Raw genomic sequence first — 26,304 nt, 5'->3', positions numbered from 1 at the left:
AAAATAAACTTTATATACGTCTGTATTTGTTTTGAGTCATTCGTATTTGTCTGTGATTCCTCTGTAATGGGTCTCTTCTTTACTCGTTTGTGATTCGTATATAACTCGTTTGTGATTCGTATATACTTGTCTGCGATTCGTCTGTAACTCGTCTGCACTCGTCTGTAACTTGTCTGTACTCGTCTACACACTGAAGTTTCAGAACAGATTAAATCGAATATGCAACTTTCGAATGTTGTGCTTGAATGAGAAAACACAAAATACATCAACACATTGTTGAAAGAGAGTGAATAAGATAACATGAGTGGCAAAAAGAAGAAACAACTCACTCTTGCGTCCTGGCGATTTAAGAAAGTAAAACATTGTGGTGAAAAAGTGGAGATTACATTATCAACAAAAAGCACGGCAAAAATTGTGACTAGTTGGACATAAGATATTTGTAAAAAGGGCTTTCTTACTAAATTTTGCAGGTAATAAAGAATCACTTAAAATACTTAGGCTCATTTTTGACGACTTGACGGCTTAGGCCGATTTATGTAATTCTGATAAGCAGAAAGTGTAGCCCATTTCTGCGAGACGAGTTTATACGTTGCGGATAGTGCCTCTGTGTTCGGAAAAATAATTCTTGTTGTGTCGTTGTTTTCAACGCGTTTTAAATTGTTCAAATCTATAAATAGAATGTGAATAATTTAAGCAAACGAGAATTTAAAATAACAATATTCTTGTCCATGATTGGCTAAGAGAATAATTATGTCATCATATTTTGTGTTCGGTGACTGAGCGGAAATGAGGCTAAGTGAGCCTCGCCTAATTATGCAATTCAAAATGACCACCTTTATATTATTTTACAACTCACCGTAAATGGGTTGGTGCACAGTGGAAAGAAATTTTGATTTTATTTAGCTTGTTTCAAAAGTAGTAACTCTTAAAACACGAAGACGTCGTACTTTTATAAATTAAAGCGATAAGTAAAGACCCCTTTATTATTGGGACATTTATAAATCTATTGTAAAGGCAGAGCAAATAACAGATTTATGTGACAGTTTTTCAATCAACGTTCGGTGGCTGAAAAATTTCAGTAAGAAAATGGCGGCTAATAAAACTTTAGCATCGTTGAGCACCACTCGTACATTCACCTTAAATATCCATGTTACTGATTTACAAACTCAAAAAAGCATCGAAGTTAATCAAGAAAGTCATGTAGGTTTTGTTATGCTGGAAATTGTTGAGAAATTAGGTAAGGAAATAAAATGTTTTAGTTGGTATGTGAAGATAGATAGATATTTTACATGGCTAGCCTCACAAATATCGAGGGATATACCCTGTCTATTATTTCCAGGAGGGGTCATGGCTTTGATCGGGCGTCTGAAGTATTTAATGCTCTATTTGAGCTACGCAAACTCAATTAGGGTCAGCGCTCTGCCAGACAACTCCCTGCCACATCCAACGACCCACACAGTGCGCCATCTACTGAATTTCCCTTACATGTCTTGGGTTAACCCAGGGCTACGGTAATATTCAATTGCCTATATTAAATCGCTGCCAAGGGGAATTGAACCCCGGTCTCCCGCACAAAGTACGAGATCAGTTATACCACTTTTGACAGTCATGATAACTGCTAATTATTGTATATGTATTAAAGTAATTACAGCAATCTCATGTATGTTGTAGCTAGAACGTCTTGTAAGTATTGCATTTACCAACCTTGTTTGTCATCAAATTAAGATTTCTTGTTGCGCATTTGCTATCTTTTAAAACTGTTCTGACTCTTTGCCTTGAAACAATTCCTGCAAGCATAGTTGACATTTTAAGATCATTACAGGACCCTTTGCTTAATTTTATATAGTAGCAGGCATGGGATTTGATGGCAACTAAACCCAAACTCAGTCGCAATGACAATCCTGTGACAGGGGTGCCGATAAGCCACTTACATCGTAAAAAGTGCGGTCGTTTCGGGAGAGTTCGACGTTCTTAGAAAGAATAAGTATTTGCCAGAATAAACCCGCATAGACCCAAACAATGCCTGAAAAAGAAAACACAGACACTAAGGATTCAAAAAACTATAAAAATTAAAACAAACTTACTATGTGGTAGCGAGTTCCTAAAAGAACTGTTTTTGATAGTTTATAACAAGATTTACCTGATAAATAACTTATATATAAACTTTAATAACTCCTTTATCTTCAAGCTCCTTCTTCCAACTATGTCCGCTGTAGGTGCTTGGAAATTATAGACACGATTCCAACGGAGTATTTAATAATCTTACTCGCTAAACAATAAAATTACAAGACGAAATTTGAGCAACAAATTACACATGTAAGATGACATAAAATATAATAAGAAATAAACACTTACTAGAAATATAGTGGCGTAAGCCAAGCCAACTACAAGTGAGAGAAAACAACTGATAATGTAACTGAGATACAGGACAACTCCTGTGATATGCGAATATAAATTACTAATTCACTCAACAGCGAATGTATTCCTGAAGTTTATGTCCGACCTTGTCGCTACATGCTGAAGACTGCTAGCACAGAAAAAGGATGTGCAAGATGTGCAAAACAAAAACAGACTCAAGGGGAAAATTTAACTAAAAATAGTACCAAAATTACAATCATTCTTTTACATAATTAACACGGGACATCACAACACAAAACTAACGAATATAATGCATCTCGTACTCCACCGCAGAGCTAACTCTACAGCAGAGCACAAACGGGACAACACAAGGACAACACAAATTACATAATAAATATAAATTTCAATACGGCAGGAACACATGGCTCCTCTCATGTTCGTGCATACAACATGACCTAATGGCTCCTCGTCGGGAATCGGACTATTCGTTTTCCAGAAGCAAAACTACCTTTGATATCGGCCGTTGCATTACGACTCGAGATCCGCTCATTCGAATGTTCACAATTCTCACTATTCCATGCTTATCTGACACGACGCTCACAATTCTTGCTAACGGCCATCGATTTCGAACCGTAAACATGGTTGAGTCTTTTAATATGACGATGTCTCCAACCTCAAAATTACGTTTAATCGTGTTCCAACGTCGACGTTCCTGAAGGGTTGAAAGAAATTCCTTTCTCCATCTAATCCAGAATTCATTTGCTATGTGTTGAACTCTACGCCATCTTTTCCTCGAATAAACATCAGGTTTCGGAAATTCTCCCGGTGGTGGCAACACGACATCTGACTTCATTGTCAAGATATTTGATGGAGACATTGGTATGAAGCTATTCGCGTCACTGAGGGTATCGACTGTTAGGGGTCTTGAGTTTAATATGGCTTCCGTTTCAATGAGGAGAGTGTTTAATGATTCATCATCTAAACTTGAACCGTGGGTCTTTAGCAATGAGGTTAGAATTTGTCTGGCTGATCTTATCTGCCTCTCCCAGACTCCTCCCATGTGACTGGCTGCTGGTGGATTGAAGTTCCATATCCAATCAGCGTTTAACTCGTTTAGAAAAAACTTGATTTTTTCATGATCCATTTCTAAAAAAGCTCGTTTTAATTCATTATCACTTCCAACGAAGTTACTCCCATTATCAGATCTTAGATACCTTACGTTTCCTCTTCTGCCAACAAAGCGACGAAGGGCCAAAATAAACGTATCAGTTTCTAAACTGCTTGCGATTTCAATGTGTACAGCTCTGCTAGACAAACATGTAAACAATACACCATACCTTTTCATCTCGCTTCTCCTTACCTTGATCAAGAATGGACCAAAACAATCTAATCCGCAATAACTGAATGGTGGTGCTTCGTTGAACCTTTCTTTTGGCAAATCGGCCATCTTTTGCTCTCCAGCACGTCCTCTTAAACTCCTACATATGGTGCACTTATGAATGACCTTTCGTGTTAAAGCATTTATATTCACGATCCAAATCCCATAACTTCGTACTTTGTTGATGGTTATTCCTCTGCCCGCATGTGCGACGTTCTGATGGCAATATCGAATAATCAACATGGATGTCTGGCTATCTTTCGGCATGATGATAGGATGCACATGTTCTTTATCTAGCCCAGATCGTTCGATTCTTCCTCCTACTCTTAACAGGCCTTGTGAATCAACAAAGGGATTAAGTTTCGACAATTTGTTTTTAACATTGATTTTCCCAGACAATAAATTTCGCAATTCCGTTTCGAAATATTTTTCTTGAGTCAGTTGCATGATTTTTCTTTCAGCGCATTTCAATCGTTCTACGTCGATGATACCTTTTGTGGATGCATCGCCGGGTTTTATCGTTTTGATTCTATCTGCAAACAGAAGGATCCACGCCATTACACGCTTTATTTTCTTCCAGCAAGACATGCGTTCTTCAAGCGTGCTCATCAGATCATTTGTGACTAGGCAAGCGTTTACTTTCACTTTCTTAACCTCCGGGTCGTTTTCGTCTACTTCTGCGGCGTGTTTGGATAGTTTCCAACTAGACTGATCATTCCACAAGAACTCTGGTCCTCTAAACCACATTTTAACTTGTTTGTCTTTCGAAGCATCTGATCCTCTTGACGCTATGTCGGCCGGATTTTCGTTCGACGGTACATAATTCCAGTCGTCGATTTTGCTGTTGCTTCTGATAATCTCGATTCTATTAGCCACAAAAACTTTGAATCTTTTCGTTTGATTCTTTAGATATCCTAAGACGACTTGACTATCAGTCCAAAAATATTCATTAATACATAGTAGTCGCAATTCTTGTCTCAACAAAGAAGCTATCTTAACAGACAAAGTAGCTGCTGTTAATTCTAATCGAGGCATAGATACGAATTTCAAAGGAGCGACTCTTGCCTTACCCATAACCAAGCAAACATGTACTCTGCGACTTTCATTTACTATTCTTAGGTACGTAGCTTGGCCATATGCAAACTCTGATGCATCAGAAAAGTAGTGGATCGAGGAATGAACAATCTTACCAAATTTTTTGGGCTTGAAGCATCGCGGTATTCTAAATCCTTCAAGAGGCTGGATACAGTCTTTCCATATGTTCCAGTCATTACAATTGTCTTCAGGAACTGGGTCATCCCAATTTAGGCTCATGCTGCACAGTTCTTGAAGGATTATTTTTCCTCTGACTAGAAATGGAGCTAAAAATCCCAAAGGATCGTACAACGTGCTCAACATAGAAAGCATACCTCTTCTGCTGTAGGGCGTCTTTTTCAGTTCGATCTTAAATTTGAAGCAATCCATTTCGATATCCCATGTGATACCTAACGTACTATCGGACGGCAGATCCGTATCTCCAGACAATAATTCACAATCAGTAAACCCCGTTTTCCGATCATCTTCAGGTATAGACAATAACACTTCTTTATTATTGCTGACAAATTTTGTTAACCTAAAACCTCCCGCCTTACACATAGAAGTGACGTTTTTCATTAACGAAATGGTCTCACCAAGATTATCTTTTGACTTCAGCATGTCATCGACATAAAAATTCTTCAATAACGTTTCCGCTGCATCAGTTCCAAATTTGCCTTGATTATCTAAGGCAGTTTTCTTCAAGGCATAATTGCTACAACTCGCAGACGAAGTCGCTCCAAAGATGTGGACATTCATTTCGTATTCGACCGGTTTGGTCATTTCTTTATCGTTTTTGTCCCACCAAAGAATTCTCTGAAACGATCTTTGGTGTTCCGTTACAAACACCTGGAAGTACATAGATTCGATGTCAGCCATGACTGCTATGGTTCCTTCTCTAAATCTGTTAAGCACACCTATAAGATGGTTGGTAAAGTCTGGTCCAGGGATCAATTCCTTGTTTAATGATCTACCATGGTATTCTGCTCCACAATCGAAGACTACTCTGATCTTATTCTTCTTTTCATTATAAACTGCATGATGGGGGATATACCAAGACTTCCCAGGAGATGCAGGTAGCACGGCTTTTCTTGCATATCCTTTATCTATGATGTTCTTCATGAACCTTTGGTATTCAGCTAGGAATTTCGGATTTCGTATAAATCTTTCCTTTAAATGCATCAGTCTTCTCAGCACAACGTTTCTGTTGTCAGGCATCAACAAGTCTTTGTTTCGGAATGGCAAAGGCAGTTCATAATGACTTCCAACCTTGCCTGCTTTTGACTCCATTATGGTTAGAAATGTTTTATCTTCTATTGACATTTCTTCTAGATTAAATTCTATGTTGCTGCGAGGCGACAATCTTGCCTCCGTAAAATCTGAAAGGTACAACTTTTCAAGCATGTTACTAATATGAGTTTCTTTCACACTACTTTTTGATTCAAAATGATGCTTAGCAATTCCGTTGTTTCCTATGTCGTTCACAGCAATTTTATGACAAGATTTGATAGAATAATTATTTTTACCTTCTGACTTGATTGGTCCTACAATGCACCATCCAAGTATGGTTCGGTATGCATATGGGCCACCATCTTGACTGGGCAGCACATCCACTGGTTCAAGTGCCTTTGCACAATTTGCGCCAATCAACAAGTCAACATCAAACTTCTGGATTCTAAAGTGTGGATAAACCGGTTCCAAGTATTTCCATTGAGATAACTTATCGGTAGTTGCTATATCATCTTTATCTACGGGCAGTTCTCTTCTTGTGTATGCCTTGGTTAACATGAACGGGATATTTTCAAATTGTGTGCTAATGCCTTCAATTATCAAATCTTCTATTGCCTCAGATTTAACAGTTTCTGTTCCGTTAATTGTTTTAATGGCTAATGATGTTTCAGCACCACTGACGTCCAATCTCTTGACTAGATCTGTCGTTACAAACGAAGCTTGGCTGCAATTATCCAGCATGGCTAAGGTAGTCACACTCTTACCAGTAGATTTATGTGATACCTTTACTGGCACTATGCAAAGACTGATAACTTCACCAACGTTTAAAGAATTGCATGATTTTGACAATCCAGTGACATTGCTCTTAACAGATTCCTTCTCTTCGGTGCTTTCTTTGTTTTCTTCCTTATCCTTGGAGTCACTTCTTTTCCTAAATCTAAAGCCATGCAAGCCAGTAGGATGGTTTCCTTTACAAATGGTACATTTGCGTCGATGTGGACAGGATTTTGCGTTGTGTTCGTCGGTTATTGGATCGTAACAGCCATAGCATAATCTTTTTCGTCCAAGAAATTTGCTTCTGTCCTCTATGGTATAACTCAGAAACAATTTACAGTCATCTAAATCATGCTTAGCAGAACAAGCAGGGCACAGCTTTTTAATGTCATTTGACGATCTATAGTTGGTATTCATAGCAAAGCTTTTGTAAGATTTCCTCTTATCAGGTAACTTTTCCTTTGTGTTAGTAAACTGCTTAAGTGCGTTCCTTGAAAATAGCGGATCATTTATCAAGGTAGACTCCTGCTCAATAAAGTCAATGAAATCCTCTAAACTAGGTTCTGAAAGGTGCTTATGACGTTTTATCATAACCTTGCGGTTCCAACGATCCGTCAAAGAACCTGGCAACTTGGAAACGAGAGCACATATGGTATCAGGGGTATCCAACACATTCCAGTCCCTCCCAATTACAATGCTCTGGCACTTTATTAAGAAACTGAAAAAATCTCTGAACCCTTTTGCGTCGTTGAACTTTAACTGAGGCCAATCTCTTATTTCCTTTCTGTAATTAGCTAGAATAATATGGGGATTCCCATACCTTTTTGTCAGAAGTTCAATAGCGTTTTCATAACCAACCTCAGGGGGGTGCTGTATGCAATGTCGAATAAGTTCTCTAGGTTCACCTATTGTAAACTTTATAAGTCTGGTTAACCTGCCTCTGGGATCATCTACCTTTGATTCTACAACCTCCTTAAACATAGCCATAAAATAATTAAAATTTAGTGGGTCTCCATTAAATGGCTCAATGTCAACTTCTGGTGCAGATTGTAGTTTTAACAACTTAAACAAGATACTACTTTCATCATCAACTCTCGAATTCATACCTTCATCTATCCTGCGTTGATACCGCTCTACATCTGGTTGGCTGCGTTGACATTTTTGCACGCGCTTCAGATTTCGGTCCAGGACACCCAAACGTGCTTTGAGTTGAGACACCTCCTCTAAGTTTTTTAACTCTTCCGATTCCAGAGCAAATCTTTGTCTTTCATTTCTGAAATCTCCTTCACTCATACGTTCGGTTTTCTCCACTTTCTTATTAAATCGTTCTTGAAACGATTCGGATGATGCCTTTGTGTGGGACTTGCTAGACGCTCTATCCTTTCGGCTATCGTGCGATTTTAGACTTTCACATTCTTGCTTTTTTTTCAACTCTCTAATTTGGTTGATGGCACGATGTTTGAAATCAAATATTTTTTCGTCTTTGTCGTCGTACCAATTTTGATCATCGCGCCTCTCTTCATCAGTAAAGAGTGGGACGCATTGTTCGTGAACATTTTCAAACTTTTTTACCAAGTCGTTGAATCTTAATAACGTTTCTTCTATCGTCGTTATGCTCCCGAAGCCCACTAAGTTGTCTATTTCGGACGACCTTCTCATCAATCGCCTGAATATTCTTTCTCGTTCTTCTAACAGACACTGAAGTTTAAAGGATCTTCCCTTTTCTGTTAGTTTGACGACTCTTCTTTCTTCGTCATCATTAACGGGAGATGCTTCAATCTCTGGTCGGGTCTCTTTCGTTACTGACATCCTTTTGAATAGCGATTCCAACGAATCCAGTGTTACTTATATTTCTACTTTTGTAGGTGCTTGGAAATTATAGACACGATTCCAACGGAGTATTTAATAATCTTACTCGCTAAACAATAAAATTACAAGACGAAATTTGAGCAACAAATTACACATGTAAGATGACATAAAATATAATAAGAAATAAACACTTACTAGAAATATAGTGGCGTAAGCCAAGCCAACTACAAGTGAGAGAAAACAACTGATAATGTAACTGAGATACAGGACAACTCCTGTGATATGCGAATATAAATTACTAATTCACTCAACAGCGAATGTATTCCTGAAGTTTATGTCCGACCTTGTCGCTACATGCTGAAGACTGCTAGCACAGAAAAAGGATGTGCAAGATGTGCAAAACAAAAACAGACTCAAGGGGAAAATTTAACTAAAAATAGTACCAAAATTACAATCATTCTTTTACATAATTAACACGGGACATCACAACACAAAACTAACGAATATAATGCATCTCGTACTCCACCGCAGAGCTAACTCTACAGCAGAGCACAAACGGGACAACACAAGGACAACACAAATTACATAATAAATATAAATTTCAATACGGCAGGAACATCCGCATGGTGTGTGACACAAGGAATTGCATTTCAGGAAAGTTCCGGGCCAGTTCGGGAAAGTAATTCAAAAAGTCGACCAAACTTGCCCTTATATATGCGGGCGTTTGTGGCTTATCGGCACCCTCTTCTATTTCTGTGTCCGGTAGTTGTAATCTCTGACCACGATTTTAGTACCATTGAAAATCTTATAGGGCTTTATTGTAAAGTGTAATGACAGGACTGTTAACATTTACATAAAATTGGAGGCCACATTTTAATGACAAAGGAGGCCCTATCATGGTTTGGCCTAACATGCTACATAACTCTTCAGATTTTGATACTCTGGAATGGCTAAAACAGCACTGTATGAGCAGCGATTCTAAAAATTTATTAATCAATGAATTTTTTTTTCTCTTTTATGCATAATAACCAACAATTATGAAAAAATATGTTAAAATCTAAGTAAATTTACCCTAAGTAAATCGTGCTCTAATGTTGTTTAGAGAATACGTTTTATTTTTTAGCTATTTTTTGCATGATTATGAAAATGGACACACTTATCATATAGAACACTTGACAACACCTGGTAAACTTAAGTTTTTTAAATACATCTCATTTGTGAGTCAACTCCTAAATAGACTCTTCTTCATTGGGATACTGACTCATTGGACCAAAGAAAAAGTTTATCTGGTTAAGGGTGGATTCTCTAATTGTTTTGTATTGAATATGTATAATTAGCAAATGGCAATAACTTCGATATATGTCAAACTTGAAACTATAATCAATGATTCTTAATAGGGAAACAAGTATATAAATTCATAAAATATATATAACTAAAATATAATGATGCAATATATATTTTATGAATTTTTATACTTGTTTCCTTATTAAGAATAATACATGGCTGCATTTTATAGTACTAAAAGCTATGAAATTTTGTTTTCCAATAATTTTTGTGGAAAGTAATTTTTATAAATTAGCAATTCATATTAATGATACTCTTTAATTTGCTATGAGTCATTGACTTCTTTCAAAATTTTCGAATTCTTGTTTGTTAGGTTTTTCATTGATAAATCCATATATAGCAAAACCTGAAAGATGTGTGTTTTCCTAACCTCAAAAAGGAAATTGAAACACCAAAAATAATTTTTATCTTTAATTTATAATTGGTAAGAAGAGAATTTAAAAAGGGGAGAAGGAAGTGTTCAAAATGTGATCATTTAGATTTTTAGTCAAAAAAATTTACTAGGGGCCATTTAATAATTGTGTAACACCTCAGGGTTAGGGGTATGATTATTTTTGTTACGAACTGTTATGAATTTATTTTTTTTAGGGAGGGGTAGGGGACAAAGCACTTTGGTTATGTAACAGAGAACTTTCATATATTATGGACATTTTTTAGTTATTTTAGTGTCTGATCTGAATTTTTTTCTCGACTCTACTAGACATAATGCAAAATGTCATCTTGTGTGCTAAATAAATAGTCCTGCTATATATTTCGCTCATATTAGAGCAGTAGTCTAATTATGTCTAATTATCTGTTACATGAAAGTTTTTGGTACTGTAGGTAATAAATAGACAAGGTCTCAAGATTCGAAATATTACATGACAATGGGGAAGGGTTGGTGGGTGGTATTAGATTTGTTACAAGGGGTAGGGGGTGGTAAAAATGCCAGTGCTTCAACATGTAGTTTGATGGTGGTTAATAACATTTAAATTTTTGTCCTTTTTAAGTTTGGATTGCATGCCTTCTATGCATTACAACAACAACAAAAAAAATAGTAAAATATTCAAAAAATTGGGTTTTTATTAATTAAAAGAGTTAAAATTCTTTTTGTCTTACTGAAATTGGCTTTTCTAATTAAGTATGCAAATTTTTCAAAATAAAGAAAATATAAGCTTTTAACCTCAATTTATGCAGTATAAATAAAGTAGCAAAGTTAAGGTTCTGTGTTTTTGTGTCTTTTGTGTTTAGTATGTAGCTGTGCTTAAACCTGTGTACATTATTCAATTTCTATTTCTATTTTCAACTTTACTACTTTATAGATGTTACAGCAGATTATTCTGATCATGCACTTTGGTGGCCTGAAAAAAAAATTTGGATGCAGAAACCACGTCTATCCCTAGCCTCCTATGGCATGACCTATGACACACAACTTCAATTCACACCACAGCATAAAAGTGTAAGACTTCAAATGCCTGATCTTCAGATATTAGATATGAGAGTAAACTTTGCTGTTGATGTATTTCATACTGTATCAGAATTATGTGCAGAACTTGGCATAAGACACCCAGAAGAACTATCCTTAATGAGACCTTTTGAAACTGGTACTGCTAAAAAACGAAGGAAAGGGAAAAAAGGTTCTGGATCTGTTGGTTCAGATGAGACAGGTTCTCAGGGCAGTGTTGGAAATGGTACTCTTAATAGATCTACACTACAAACACCTACAACTCCAGCACCAACTACTTCACCTGTCTCTACTGGTGGAAGATCAGGCTCAGATTATTCTTATTCTAGTAGTGATGCTCTTAACCCATACACCACAGCATTGTCTCCCATGTTAGCTCACAGTCCCAATACGGTCACCCCTGAACAACTAGATGGTATTGGACGCGGAAAACCACTCGTAGAACGTGCAACCTTTAATACTGGGTAAATTTTTAGTTTTAATGTTTTGCTAGTTTTATGTTTAAAATATAGCCTGTCATTTATCGCATTTTAATCTTTAATGTTTTTGTTTTTCAGCTGGTTTGCATCTTCTGAATCACTTATGCAACAGGTATGACAAAAAGATAGTGTTTTGATTTGAACTGCTATTTGTGACACAACATATCTTCAGTGAGATGTATATCTCTAGTCACAGTTGCTGTAAAAGCAAAACAAGCTTGTTATCAAAACAGATCTTGTCCACAATGATATTGGGTTAGTTTATTTATTTAATAGCAAAATATTTATTTTTTTAGGGAGTAAAAGAATATGACAACTTGTTACTGAGGTTTAAATACTACAACTTCTTTGACTTAAATCCCAAGGTAAGCCTGGAATTTAGCAACTAAACATAAGTCCCATCCATCATGGAAAAAATATAGAAAAAAGTTTCAAAATGAATCATAACTTTCAGTAGCATTATACATCATTACACTGTATTGTGTCTCAGTGTCAAAACTGGTATTGTCTTTCTCAGGTACAAGAGAAAAAACCCATTGGTGCTAAAAAATGTGTAAATTAAATATACACAAAGGCCTACCCACAAAAGTTTATTGTCTTAAAAAATGTCTGGAAAAAAGATTAGTAAATCGGAGAACCTGAAAGTTGAAAAGGCTAACTTTCGAACTCTGCCATTAAAGCCAGTGGTCTATTTTAAAAATGGTCTATTCACAGAATTTTATTCTAGTATACAATGTTCTTTCTTGGAAATTTCATTATTGTTTTAAGATTGATGAGGTGCGAATCAACCAAATTTACGAGCAAGCTAAATGGCAAGTACTAACAGAAGAAATCGAATGCACAGAAGAAGAAGCGATCACCTTTGCTGCATTACAATTCCAAGTAAAAGTCGCTGCTCAAAACCCACAAAACTCATCGGCCACTGAAGAAGTTGATGATATAGAGTCAGCCCTCAATGAATTGCAGGTGAGTTGTTCTTACAGACATAACAAATGCCACTCCGCTCCTTTTAAGTTGAAAGTGTACCTTTTACTTAGTTTTGTTACTAAGAGATTTAAAGTTTTAGAGCGACAATATTCTTGGTTATTACTTGATACTGTTGTTTATTTGTTGCAGATGACATTGGAGGGTACAAGTCAACAAAACACGTCTACTGGAGTTAGTCAACCTTCGCAACGACCAGTAAGTACCGTGAAAGAAACAAGTTGTGGTTGTTTAAATGTTTATTTTGTCTAATAAATGTTTATTTTGTTTAATAAATGTTTTTTTGTTTAGGCTCTTTCACATATCCCTGAAATGAAAGACAATCTAAACTTAATAAAGTAAGCAAAGTTACACCAGTTGTTCCTAATTTAATTTTTATATTTGTTAAACGTAAACAGGCATGCCACCAGATTAGAAAGAAATAGTGATTTGTCATTTGGAATATAAACCATCGATCTGTGTATTTCATAATTATTTACTTTTCTTTTATAGGTCCAAAAGTTTTGGCATGAAAAGTGTCAAGAGCTACTATTTTCTATTTAAAGATACGCATATATCTTATTATAAACAGCAATCAGAATCTATGGCTCAACCGATACAAAAATTCAACCTAAAAGGTAAAAAGTAGACTGCGTGTCACCATTTTGAACAGACAAAATGGGGGTGTTACTATAAGAGAGACCTTATTAACTTGAATATTTTTAAATTGTAAAAATTAATGTAGGCCAATAATTAAAGTAACTTTAATGTTTCCTGCACTTTTATAGGTTGTGAGGTATTTCCGGAAGTTAACATCAGCAAAGATAAATATCATATCAAATTAAGAATACCAGGTCCTGACATGTTTGAAGTAGAGCTTGGATGTAACTCACCAGAACAGTATGTCAAATGGATGGCTGCATGTCGCCTCGCATCAAAGGGAAAAACTATGGCTGACAACACTTATGAAATGGAAATGTCTGGTGTGCGAACCTTCTTAAGTATGCAAAGTGATGGTGGTTTAGCCAGAGACGATACAGATTACTCTTTAGGAGAACATGTATGTGTCACTTGTTTGTGTTTTGATCTTATCGTATAAGTAGTGGTTATCTGTACTTTCTTTGAAATAGAGTATAAACACAACAAACATGTTGCTATAAGCAACACGAATGCAAAAACTTGTCAATGAGTATTGTTTGTTAATCTTCTTGAAGAACTCTCTTATGTGCATATCTTTTTTGATTATACACAACGACTTAATGACGTGTAAGAATGTGTAAATAATTGTTTAGGAATTTAATTTATAGCTTGTATAAATCTCCACACGCGATAGTAAAACTGAGTTTTGTTGGTGCTCATCTCACGTCGAATAAACTTTTGGCCACAAGCTATGTTTCTTGTTATTATTTTTAATGGAGATTTCACAACCTATCCGCTCCACATTATAAGAGTTTCCAGCTTGGTCATTCACTCCACCACTGACACAAGCACTAGTACACTTAGGTTTTATGCTTTTTTATTCTCGAAATACGCAGGCACTTTGAAGGAGGGTCACTCGTACACTTGGGTTTTTTGTTTTTTGCTCTCGAAACAGCAGTTGAAATATAATGGCAACGCAAGCAGATGGTTATGTGTATCTGTATATTTTTGTTTTTCATATCAGGCTGGAATGCAACCAGAAGACTTTGTTCCACAAAGAATTTTATCAAAGTACAAGAGTAAACAGGTAATAAATTGTGGAGTTTTTCGAGTGATGATGGCAAATGTCAAATTCGATTGCATATTTAAAAATTAATTTGCGAAGTGTACCATCAGAAACGATACTTTGTGTGAGGAAAACATTGCAGGCTAGGGTTGAATTTGACAATTTCTTTTTTTGGTTTAGATCGCGGCTCGGATTCTGGAATCACACTCGTCGTTTACCAAGCTTGGCCTTTTAGAAACTAAAATGAATTTCATTCGCCAGTGGCAGTCACTACCAGATTTTGGTATTACGAAATTCAATGCGAGATTTAGAGAGTCTAAGAAGAAACAGGTGAGATGATTGACCTTCAGTAGGGTGAAGAGAGATTATTAGTTCAGCTCACCGCAACTTATTTCTCACCACATAATATGCACGATTTTATGAGAAATTACTTTGTCAACTTGCACCAACAAATTAAAAATGATCTTGACCACGCCGGCTTTTATCGGCGTTACTTTGTAAAATAACATCTAACATATTTTGATTATTTGGCCTGTTGAATTGACAAAAATTTTTTATTACTTTAGGAGATAGTTGGTATAGGGACCAACAAAATTACCCGTTTCGATGTCAGCTCCCGTCAAGTCGTGAAACAATGGCGGTACAGCTCCATGAAGAATTGGAATGTGAACTGGGAAACGCGTGAAATGATTATCTCATGCGAAGGAGATAACAACACTGTCATATTCTCCCTAGTAGGTGGAGATATTAGATTGGCGCACGAGTTTATTGGAGGGTACATATTTCTTTCAATGCGCAAGGATGTTAATGCTCCATTAGATGACGAGATGTTCTATAAACTGACAGGCGGTTGGAACACTATTGGGGGTGGAGAGGGCAAAGACTGGTCATCCAAACCTGCTCTGTAACAAGGTTAAGAGCTGCACCCTTTTTATGTTTTGGTTTGTTAGTAGTTGGTCGGTAGAGACTATACCTACATGGTACTCACGCGCTAGCTATCTTTTTATTCATTTTATATGAATTTTTAATACAGTTGGACATAGCGGTTGTCTCGCGTTGTGATTCTGCAGAATACTCACAATGGACATGGAAGATTGTTGACCGTAATTGGTTCATTTTTTGTTTGTTTTTAGCACTTCGTGTTTTCTTGTACATTAAATACTCTTTAATTTTTGTACAGACAGCTTTTTATATAGTCGAAGTATTTTTGTGGTCATTTCTGCTTTTGGTAAACACTTAGTCAATTTTGTACATATGCATGCATATTCATGTACAGCGTGCACGAAACAAATTGACTGTTCTCTTATCTCATTGCGAAGAATAATAACATATTTATAATTATTTTTAATCAAACTGTAATTTGAATTTTTCTCTCAAACTTGATTTAATCATATATCTTGATAATACAGAATGAAAATTATTGAGAAACTGTGTTTTATCTCTTTACACAGACAGACAGACAGACAGACAGACAGAAATAATCAAAAGCAGGCCAAAACAAAATGTATTCACAATTTAACAATATTAAAGCCTTTAGTCCGAGCTAGATCAAAACTTAAAAACTTATCTGATTTTTACTGGGATAGAGTAGATGTGTTTGTGTGTGATCGACATCAATAACAAATTTGCTGTTTCCCGAGGAAAGAAAAGAATGCGGAATCAAGGCTCGCTAATTTTTCTGGCATTAAATTCCGCATTTTTCAATTAGGAATAGACATTCACAATATTTTTCTTCCTCTTTTACTTTTTTCCGACTCGTTTGTAGTTGTCCTTTTAAATTATTTTTTTTTGCTTCTTAACCTTTTAAAAATTAGGCACAGGTATTGTAAAACGAAAAATAGAACGCCACACAGAGAGTCCTGGTATCGGGTTTGTGGTCTTCATGAAGCTTCACTAGCCCTGTATTTTGGAAAACTATCAATTCAGTTAGCTAGCCAGTATGATTTTTTTTACCACAAGGAAATCGGACTGAATTTTGATAACCTCGAAGAAAGCTTAGTTAACTATGCTATTTTTAGTAGGAACCTTTCCAGCAAATCGATCAGCTATAATAACAAATTCAATTTTGTTACAGTCGTCCAAAAAATATATTTTGTCGCCACACATCGTGCAACAGGTAACATTCCATCACAACAAATGGCGCCGTAGATTAGCGGTGTGGCGCCGTAGATTAGTGGTTATAGCTCTCGTACTCTGTGCGGGAGACCGGGGTTCATTCCTCTTGACGGCGATTCAACATGGGCGAGTGAATGTTACCATAGCCCCGGGTTAACCCAAGCCATGTGAGGGAAATTGGGAAGATGGCACACTGTGTGGGCCGTTGGATGTTGCCGGGAGTTGTCTAGTAGAGCGCGGGCCCTAATTGGGTCTGCGTCGCTCAAAATGAGCATTAAATACTCTAGGACTCTCCATCTAAGCCATGGCCCCTCCTGGAAATAATAGACAGGGTATATCCCTTGATATTTGTGAGGCTAGCCATGTAAAATATGCACATCTATCTATCTAACAAGGAAAGAATTGGTATAATTTCTCAGTTCTGATTGGCTGAATACGAAATGTCGACCCACTTTACTGTTAAAAAAATACAAAATCAAATCAAATCGATTTGATTTTGTATCTTGTTACTGGAAACAAAAATAATGTTACCAGTAATAAAAAATGCTGTGGGCAACAAAAAGCTACTCTATCTAATTATTATCGCCAGAAAAAGTTGCCTTGTGTCCCCGTGGCATAACATGAAAATTTACCTGTCTGTGGGAATGTCAGGTGGCACAATTTTCGGTTAAGGGAAAACCCCGATGTTTCACGGTCAAACTCTCACAGAAGAACTACAAGTATCTGAATTAACCTAAAGCTAAATTAGCCAAAAGTACACAATATATCAGGTTGGGTGTTAGAAAACCAAGGGTTTATGTTTATGATGTGCTGACCGCGTGAACAGTGTGTTTTCCCTCAAATCATACAATCTAACCCTGAAAAATACAGACCTCCACGCGGAGCAGAACAAAACAACCTCATACGTTCGTGACTTTTGTACACGGAATCATAATCTTATGGTAGAGGAAAGGAAGTAGAAGCAGTTTTTTTTTAGATCATTTCACAAGTTTCAGCCCGACGCTTTGAAAGGACACAAGTATGTAAATACTACTATCTATAATACAACAATTAAATTTTAAGACATTTAAAGCTTAGCTAGCTAGCTCTAGGAAGGAAAAAAACGAGAACAAAGGATCCAGAAGTAGAAAAGAAAAAAGTCAGGCCGACAGGCTATAAAGAAAGCCAAGTAAAGCATTGGTTATACTTTTTCCCTCAGATCGCTTTCTACCCTGAAAAATATGGACCTGTAATTTAAAAGTTTCACTGTGATCTGCCAACCGGGGCAGAACAAAACAACCTCATTTGTTCACGACTTCATGACCTTCATGACTTTTGTACACAAAATCATCCTTTTATGACAGAGAAAGAAAATAGAATCATTTGACGCAAGTTTCAGCCAGGACACAAGTATTTAAATACTATATACTATCTATATTATATACAATACAACAGTTATTAAATTTTAAGACACTTAAAGCTAGCTATCTAGTGCTGTTCTGCCCAGATTGCAAATACAGCCTGTTTATAAACAGGACGGCCGGCTTATGTACGCATGGCCCAATTATGTTGTTTTCGCTCTGATTATGTCATGGTGACCTAATTATTAATTAATATAATGGCTGGCCAGGCAGGCTGTGATTGGTATTTTCTTTGAACTTTTGTGAATGAAATGTTTTTTGAAAAATAGAACACCATTGAAAACTAGGCATGTCGAAAGAAAAAAGTCTGGACGTATTTTTTCCTGCAAGATAGAACACTATTGAAAACTAGGAATGGTTGAACCTAAAAACCCCAAAAACCCTTAAAGGCTCTGAATTTATTTAGGTGGCCTTAAAAACCTTGAATATCATAAAAATCAGCCAAAAAACCTTAAAAACCAGAAAAAATATTTCTCTTTTAGTTTGTAATAATGTTTTATGTGACAAAGTTCAAGGAAAGTAATATAACCTCGTGTAGAAACTTTGTTCTATGAGTTATATATACTCAGTAAAATATTACATTCATCAGGGTTCGAATTAGCAGTTCGCAATTTGCGAATCGAAATGCCATTTTTGCGAATCACTTTGCGAAGAAAATAATAATATTGCGAATCAAATATTTTCAAGCGGCACTAGAAATGCGTTTTTAGATTGTGTTTTAAAAACTTAAGAACAAAGAACGGCGATAGAAATGCTGTTTTAGATCGCATTTTAAAAGTTTAAGAGCAAAGAACGGCTGTAGAGAAATGGTAATTAATCTAAGGTGTTCCCAGGTCACATCTAGATGGTGGTTTACTTCGTTACAGAGTGCTGAAATTTTTGTGAACCGACTTTACTGTTCTAATTCGAACCCTGTTCATAATATTCATATAATATTAAATTCAGTGGAAATATTATAACATCATGATGTAGTTCTGTTCTTGAAACCTGGAACTGAGGTTAAGGGAAACATATCCTTTTACAGTCACTTAAATGCTAACATGAAGCTTTTTTAAATTGCTACATTTTTAAGTGATTCCCTGACAAAACAGCTATTTTTTCGAATTTTGTTGAGTTTAATAATTTTTTATTTTTATATATATTATATGAAATATTAATGTATGCACTACATCATTAATAATCATTGTTTTGAATGAAGGTGCGTTTTTATTTCTTGAGTTTTATTTTTTCAGTTGATTTGGACTAGTTGGTTTTAAAAATGAAAAATATAGCATTTTTCGTTTCTTAACAACACAATAGTGAGGATTGTAACATTTTCTTTAATTAATTGTAAGAATTAATTAGACAAAAGTTCTTAATTTTGTACGTTTCTTATAAACATGTTTCCTATAAAAACAACAATGTGTAATAACTGTAACAGCAGTGAATTCAACTCTGTCTTCACTCTCCAAAGACATTTTAGCAAAAGGAAATTATCAAAAATCTGTTCAATTTTATATTAATGTTCAATATAATTTCTATAAATCGAATTCGATTGATTGGATCATGTATCATCACTTTGCCACCTGTTAAGTTTCGATTCTATTTTAAAGCTTAATATGATTTCTACAAATCGAATTCAAATAATCGGATTGTGTATCACTGCCTTTAAATGTGAATTAGTTTCATTAATACAAGGCTTAGATCTGGCAAATTTGCTTCAACTTTCGATAGATGGTCCAAGTACAAACTGGAATGTGTTGAACTTAGTAAATAACCACATGGTTGATAATAGTCACAAGAATTTTCTTAAAACAGGTAGCTGCTCACTTTACAATGTTCATGGTGCCTTCCAGACAGGTGCAACGAAGACAGTCTGGAAATTAAACAAAGTTCTGAAAGCTGTACAAGATATTCAATGAATCACCAGCCCATCGTGATATATATTTAAAAGATGAAAGCTTGTGTAATTTCCCACTGAAATTTTGTGAAACCCGGTGGATAGAAGATAAAGAGGTTGCTGAACGTGCATTGAAAGTCTGGCAGTCAGTTGTAACAACTGTTAAGTGTTGGAAAGGTGTCTCTAAGTCTAATAAGCCAAGAAACAACAAAAGTTTAGTCATTCATTATTAAGATGTCCTGGTGACAGCAAAATTACACTTTTTTGCTTTTATTGCAGGTATTGTGAAACCCTTTCTGGTTTTATTTCAACCAACAACCCAATGTTGCCATTCATGTTTGATGGACTCACTGAAGTTTCTAAGCGTTTAATTGTAATGATGTCAAAGAGGAGAAAATGGACAGAGCAAAAACAGTTGCCAAATCTATGAAAGAAGATTGATTGAAAAATAAGAATAGTCAATAGGAAGAGTTTTTAATTGACATAGGGGCTGCAGCTAAAGATGTCTTAACAAATGCCAAAGTGAGCAAAATAAAGAAACAAAAATTCTGTGGAGAGTGCCAATTGTTTGTTATCCATTTATTGCTAAAGCTTCTGGAATAAGCTCCAATTCAATATGCTCTGGTGAGAAATTCATCCTCACTAAACCCAAACAAAATTGCTCTGGATGGTGCCCTCGTTTCAAAAAGATTTGGTTATTTAGCAGATCTATTGTATTCTTTAAAATTTGTCAATTGTTCTGTTGCTGATAATGCAAATTTCAATATGATCAGTTTATGAAAAAGGAGGTTGTTACAGCTTAAGAAAATTTTTTATCATTCGATATGAGGAAAGATCGAGTTGATGTATTTTACGGTGATTATATAGGCATCAAGCCCTAGTACAAAGAGTTGTGGAGCATATTTCATCGTCATTATCATCATTCTCGTCTTAACGTCCGTTTTCCATGCTAGCATGGGTTGGGCAAGGTAATGACCCTCTCCAATCTGACCTAGAATGTGTTATATCTAAATTCAACTTCCTCTGTATCATATGTATTCCTCTGTCCTTATAGTCTCCTGCCAAGTCTTTCTCGGTCTGCCTCTGGGCTTTGCCCCGGGAACTATCAAGACTCTACACTTTCTTACCCAATTATCCTCCTCCATTCTTTCCAAGTGCTCCAGCCAATTCGATCTTCTTTTCTGGATAACATCTTTAATTTTACGTATACTTAGCCTGCTTCTTAGCTCATCTAAACTCTTTCTGTCTCTCAGACTGGCGTTACACATCCGCCTAACCATTCTCATATTATTCCTTTCTGAACGGTCAAGATTTTCCTGCTTCATTGCCCATATCTCACTACCGTACAACATATCTTTCTTACACAGGCCTCATACAATATATCTTGCAACTCAATTGACAAGACTCTGCTAGTCAATAAAGGAAGTAACCCTCTGAACTCCAAGCAGAACCTATCCTGCAAGTAACACTTCTTTCAACACCCCTTTCACTGCCCAACATATCACCTAAAAAACAGAAGTTCTCAACTATCTCTAATGAGCCACTGTTGTACATCATTGAAGCTGGAAATACTTCATTCTCTATAACCTCACCTTTGCAACGCTTGCATACAAACTGAATGTCAGCTCTTAACCTTCCAACAATACTACTGCACTTCTTATGTACCCAAAGTCTGACAAAAAATTGAGTTACTAACCCCTCTCCTGCAAACTCTGCAAGGTCACACTTGGCTATTTCCTATTTAGACTTGTATTTGTCTTACAACATGGACAAAGTCATACTGAAAGGGGTTTTAGTTTCAACAAAAATGTGTCAGATGTTAACATGCAAGAAATACCCTTATCAGTCAAAGATTGGTGTACGATCATTTGTTACCGAGTGAAAAAGAAGTTTGGGAGTTTCCAATTACACCAGAATTGAGAAAAAGTTGTAAGCTTGCATATCAGAAAAAAAGCTGGAAGACCAGAAAAAGAAAGCTTAATTTAAAACTGAAAATTTTTTGAAAAGAAAGCATATGAAAGATAGGATCGAAAATGCAAAGAGACAAAAACTTGCTGTGGAGAAAAGTGTGCAAACTTTGCGTGAAAATCTTAACAACAACTTTGCCACCAGGGCTATTAACTTGTCAGAGGTGATCATGAATGTTATAAAAGTCCCTCGGCCCCGATCATGTTTGTTCTATAGGTGAGTAATAACGTAAAAGTGTCCCACATAAGCTGGCCTGCCCTGAATATGTTTTTTCCATAAGTGAAAAATAATATAGAAACATAAGCTGGCCTGCCCCGATTATGTTCGTTTTATAGGTGCCAAATAACATTTTAACGGTTGGCATAAGTGCGGAATAATAAAAAAAGTGTCTTACATACGCCTACCTATTATGTTCGTTTTTATAAATGCCAAATAATATTTTTTAATTGTCGTCGTACATAAGCCCGCCTGCCCTGATTATGTATTTTCTGCCCTGTTTATAAACTAGGCAAGCTGCCATACATAATCCGGGCAGTGTTCATAATGCAGGCAGAACAGGGCCAAGAAAAAAACGAGAACAAAGACTTTTTCCATGATCAGTGTATTCTTTTAGGAGTGAAAAAAGTAGAAGAGAAAAGAGTCAGGCTGGCAGGCTATAAAGCAAGCTTACTATAGCATTGGTTATACGACTTCAGTTTTTTAGCGCATACCATCCTTTTATTCTCTCGGTCAGTAAATGGTATTTTAAAGCTAATTGCAGGTCCGTATTTTTAGGGTAACCATTATGATTTTAAAGGAAAACACAGTTTTCGTGCGGTTAGCTCTTCATGTATAAGGGCTGAATTTCTCATAAAATCTTTGTTTTCTAACTTCATGCCTGACCATATTGTGTAGATTTTTCGAGAGTTTTTGCTAATTTAGCTTTGCTTTAATTGATATACTTGTAGTTCTTGTTTAATCAAAGCTTCTTCTGTTAAACCAAAAGTGGATTATAAATCAAAAAGGTCGAATTTTATTCAAAATGTCAACCAAGCTTGCTCTTATATTTTTTACGAAGCGACACCCTGTCAAATTTAAGAAGTATAAATAGATTAGGCGTATTTAGATTTATCAGCATTAAAACTATAAAGGAAGGGAAAATGGAAGACCATATGCCCACAGGATTTATTATATTTTGAAGTTTTTACTATATAAATCTTTGACCGTAATATTCAACACTGCAATTTTTTTTGTGTGGTCATTTCTTCATAGAATATTAAAAGTTTGGCTACTGATAGAGGGAGTTGGATATATACTTATTTTAGCTTGAAAATTTGCATGTTTTCATAAGTTTGGTGCTGAATTCTAATATGTTGTCATTCTTCAAGCATGTTAACTTAGATCTGAGAATACCAAAAAGGGTAGTATACCATACGTAAACACATATTTAGTGATCACAACTGAGGATGCGTGCTTATCAAAATTAATATTTATATAACAAAATAAGAAACTTTGACTTCATGGATATAAATGACTTCCCAGCGTACGTACAGTTAACCTTTTTTGTTATTGAAAATATAAAATTAATAACAAAAGACTCAATTGAAATCATTTTTGGAGGTATTAATTGGAAATTGGTTTTCAATAAGAATGTCAATAAATTTGCTGTTGTTTTTTAGCTCTCACAACAACATCATGGATCCTTCTCTTTTGAAAGGTCTCAATGCATTTAAAAAGAAAAGTTTAGCTACTCCTGTAGTTGAATCGCGTCGAAATGTAAAGACAGATGCAAACAACGTACAGAAAGAACGAACAAGATCGAAAAAGAGAAGACCAGAGTTACCACCTCAGCTTTTACAGCAAGCAAAGAAACAAGCAACCAGTCAAATTGTCAATTATAAGATACACACACAAATTAAACAAAAAAGTCGTTTTTCAATCCTCTCGTCGATAGTTGATTTACTTAAGAGTAAATACCAGAATAGAGATTTTCAAGTGTACACATTAGAACAGTTACTAGACCTGACCCACAACACAGATATAAAAGACCATAATAAACAGTGGCTTGCTGAAGCGTTGAAAGACAATCCCAAGATTGCTTTTAAAGATATACACTACTCCTTTAAGCCAAAATATGCACTGAGAGATCGCAAATCGTTAGTGAGACTGTTGGAAAAACACGAGCAAAATGGTTTAGGTGGTGTGCTGTTAGACGATATACGAGAAGGATTGCCAAACGCTGATGAAATTATAAAAGCGGTTAGCGATAAAGTGACCTTTGTAACGCGAAGTAACGACAAGAAAGCGATTTTATTTTATTACGATTCTTCATTTCATTCGCAAGTAGATGATGAGTTTCAGAAACATTGGAGAAGCGTAGCTGTCGAAGGGTTAGCCGAAGCGGATATCGAACGGTACTTGAATAGCAGTGGTATTACGTCCATGCAGGGTGTAGCTCCTACACAGAAGCGACACGAAAAGAAACGGGGTAACAAACGTCGCAAGAACATGAAACTGATGAACACTCATTTAGGAGGAGACATGTTAAAGGATTATTCGGAGTCAGGAAAACATTGAATGTTTTTATTATAATAATAGAAATCTTATTCGAAATATGTATAAAAATATGTTACGCTATGGGAAAGCTATAAATCATATTTTGGTGAAAATTAAGTTGAATTTCTTAAACTGAAAGTGAGGATAGGGTAAAGAATAGCAAAAATACCCTAATTTTTTACCCTAATTTACCCCTATTTTTTCGGCCAAATTTCGAATGCGGCGTTGACAACGATTATAACAGTGATAACTTCTGACGAATTAAAATTGTTCTTGAAGTACAAACCAATTTTTATTTTTCATCACATCATTTCTGATGTTAAACATTTCGGACATTGCCCTAACCTTTTATAGATGAAGATTTGTGATGGTATACTCGTGTATTTATTTTCTACTGAGACTGGCAAGTATATTCGTTGTAATGAAGTACTTGTGCGGTATAAAGTAGCCCTGCTTCTGTTACTAAACTTTATTGTCGGAGTTTTTTTGCATTTCTTATTTGTTTCATATATATACCGTCATTATACACGTACTTATGTAGTAATGTTCCAGTCTTAAAATGTTGTGAGTCCCAGAGTGCTCCAAATGTTTTTTGATCGTGTAAATTACAGCGGTAAATCCAGGTCAAACTCACCTCGAACTCGCACCTTAATCCCTTCTGTCATTCTCCAGCTAATTTTCTCACTTAATCTCGACTTTTTTCTTCTAAAACAAATTTTCCATTCCCTTAGCCAGTTCGAGAAAGAGAGAGTCCTTTATATAGGATAAATTGACGTTCTGGATAAAAAATAAAAGTGTAATGTCGCTTGCTACTGTATTTTGAAATTATTTATTTATTAAAATTTCTAATATTAATAGTAATAATATTTACTATCTAATATTTACTATTAATCTTGCTCATACTTACACAAAACAGCATATCAAAAATTTAGTTTTTTAAGCTTTCTTTACACTAACCTCGTTTCTATGTTGTGATTTGATTTAAAGCTTCCACCACTAGTAATGAAAAAACATACTTGCTCTTTCATCGATTTATAGTTACATTTTATTGTTCTAAAAGTTTCTTTTATACCGGGTCTAGCACTAAGTTTTTTTTCTTAATCTGTGATGTAAAAAAATTGTAACTAAATCTTAAACGAAGGGTTTAAGTGCAATTTTGCGCATGTTATTTTGTCATAGCAAAAAAACGACTATACTTTCTGACCTTTATTTATTTTACATACGTTACCTATATTTCATTTCAAGAAAATGACAAGTGCATCACTAATGCTATCTTGAGTAGTTTCCTTTTCGCCATAGTAAATGTATATTAATAAGACATGTTTAAAATATATATGTGTATATCTATCTTAATTCACTCGATTTTCACATACCCTACTTAACCCCATCAGATTAAAAGTCGATGGGTTTATACCCGGGTTTAGGCCCACTGGGCCTTTCTACGGGAGTCTTTTTTAAGTGAGGAATTAAGAGAAAGAAAAACTGATAAAAAAATGCAAAGGTTCTTGTCCTTTAATAACATATTTACACAAAACCTCCAAACCATTCCCTCTTTTGTTTTATTATTTTCCACAAATAATAGCTCTGATTTAATATACAGAAATAACGCACAATTCCCGCATTCTTTAAAATTTTAATGGCATATTTATAGGCCTATGGCGCTTTATAAGAGAGTGTCTTTCAAAAGGTTTCAAAATCGACAGAATTTTAGATAAAAGATCATGCGGGTAATAGGGTACATATTTTTGCGCGGAGGCCGCGATTACTGGGTGGGTTTGTTCTACCTAATCTCAGGACACTGCCCAATCTTTAGAGATAAAAATGCCAAGTCTTAAGACTGGCCGGCCAG

At 35.6% G+C, this 26,304-nt stretch overlaps 2 protein-coding genes across 4 annotated transcripts; both read left to right on the top strand.

Moving 5' to 3' along the window:
* The first annotated feature begins 834 nt into the window (after positions 1 to 834).
* Positions 835 to 15,986, top strand: LOC130656870 (fermitin family homolog 2-like). The gene is made up of 12 exons (XM_057459812.1): positions 835 to 1,237; positions 11,269 to 11,875; positions 11,969 to 12,002; positions 12,187 to 12,255; positions 12,659 to 12,856; positions 13,007 to 13,072; positions 13,166 to 13,212; positions 13,367 to 13,491; positions 13,642 to 13,913; positions 14,517 to 14,579; positions 14,739 to 14,888; positions 15,125 to 15,986. The coding sequence occupies exons 1-12, from the start codon at positions 1,087 to 1,089 to the stop codon at positions 15,464 to 15,466; spliced, it is 2,124 nt and encodes a 707-aa protein (XP_057315795.1). The 5' UTR covers positions 835 to 1,086; the 3' UTR covers positions 15,467 to 15,986.
* Positions 15,987 to 17,425: 1,439 nt separating this feature from the next.
* Positions 17,426 to 25,029, top strand: LOC130656872 (general transcription factor IIE subunit 2-like). 3 transcript variants are annotated; one of them, XM_057459815.1, is made up of 2 exons: positions 17,426 to 17,691; positions 23,579 to 25,029. In XM_057459815.1, exon 2 carries the CDS (start codon positions 23,595 to 23,597, stop codon positions 24,474 to 24,476), a length of 882 nt encoding a protein of 293 aa, XP_057315798.1. In that variant the 5' UTR covers positions 17,426 to 17,691; positions 23,579 to 23,594; the 3' UTR covers positions 24,477 to 25,029. The 3 variants fall into 3 exon arrangements, with proteins under 3 accessions (XP_057315798.1, XP_057315799.1, XP_057315797.1); XM_057459816.1 differs by lacking the exon at positions 17,426 to 17,691 and adding an exon at positions 17,960 to 18,062; XM_057459814.1 differs by lacking the exon at positions 17,426 to 17,691 and adding an exon at positions 20,489 to 22,136.
* The last annotated feature ends 1,275 nt before the right edge of the window (positions 25,030 to 26,304 follow it).

The sequence above is a fragment of the Hydractinia symbiolongicarpus genome, chromosome 9 (assembly GCF_029227915.1).
Source record: "Hydractinia symbiolongicarpus strain clone_291-10 chromosome 9, HSymV2.1, whole genome shotgun sequence".
Lineage (NCBI taxonomy): Eukaryota > Metazoa > Cnidaria > Hydrozoa > Anthoathecata > Hydractiniidae > Hydractinia > Hydractinia symbiolongicarpus.
This window is presented reverse-complemented; position numbering and strand designations above follow the sequence as displayed.

Bases quoted from the DNA above. Each gene is read 5' to 3' on its own strand.
- LOC130656870 (XM_057459812.1), top strand. From the start codon at position 1,087: ATGGCGGCTAATAAAACTTTAGCATCGTTGAGCACCACTCGTACATTC. The intron at 13,213-13,366 runs GTAAGCAAAGTT...TTTCTTTTATAG, and splicing joins GACAATCTAAACTTAATAAA to GTCCAAAAGTTTTGGCATGA. The intron at 14,889-15,124 runs GTGAGATGATTG...TTATTACTTTAG, and splicing joins GAGAGTCTAAGAAGAAACAG to GAGATAGTTGGTATAGGGAC.
- LOC130656872 (XM_057459814.1), top strand. From the start codon at position 21,967: ATGAAAGATAGGATCGAAAATGCAAAGAGACAAAAACTTGCTGTGGAG. The intron at 22,137-23,578 runs GTGAGTAATAAC...GTTGTTTTTTAG, and splicing joins CGATCATGTTTGTTCTATAG to CTCTCACAACAACATCATGG.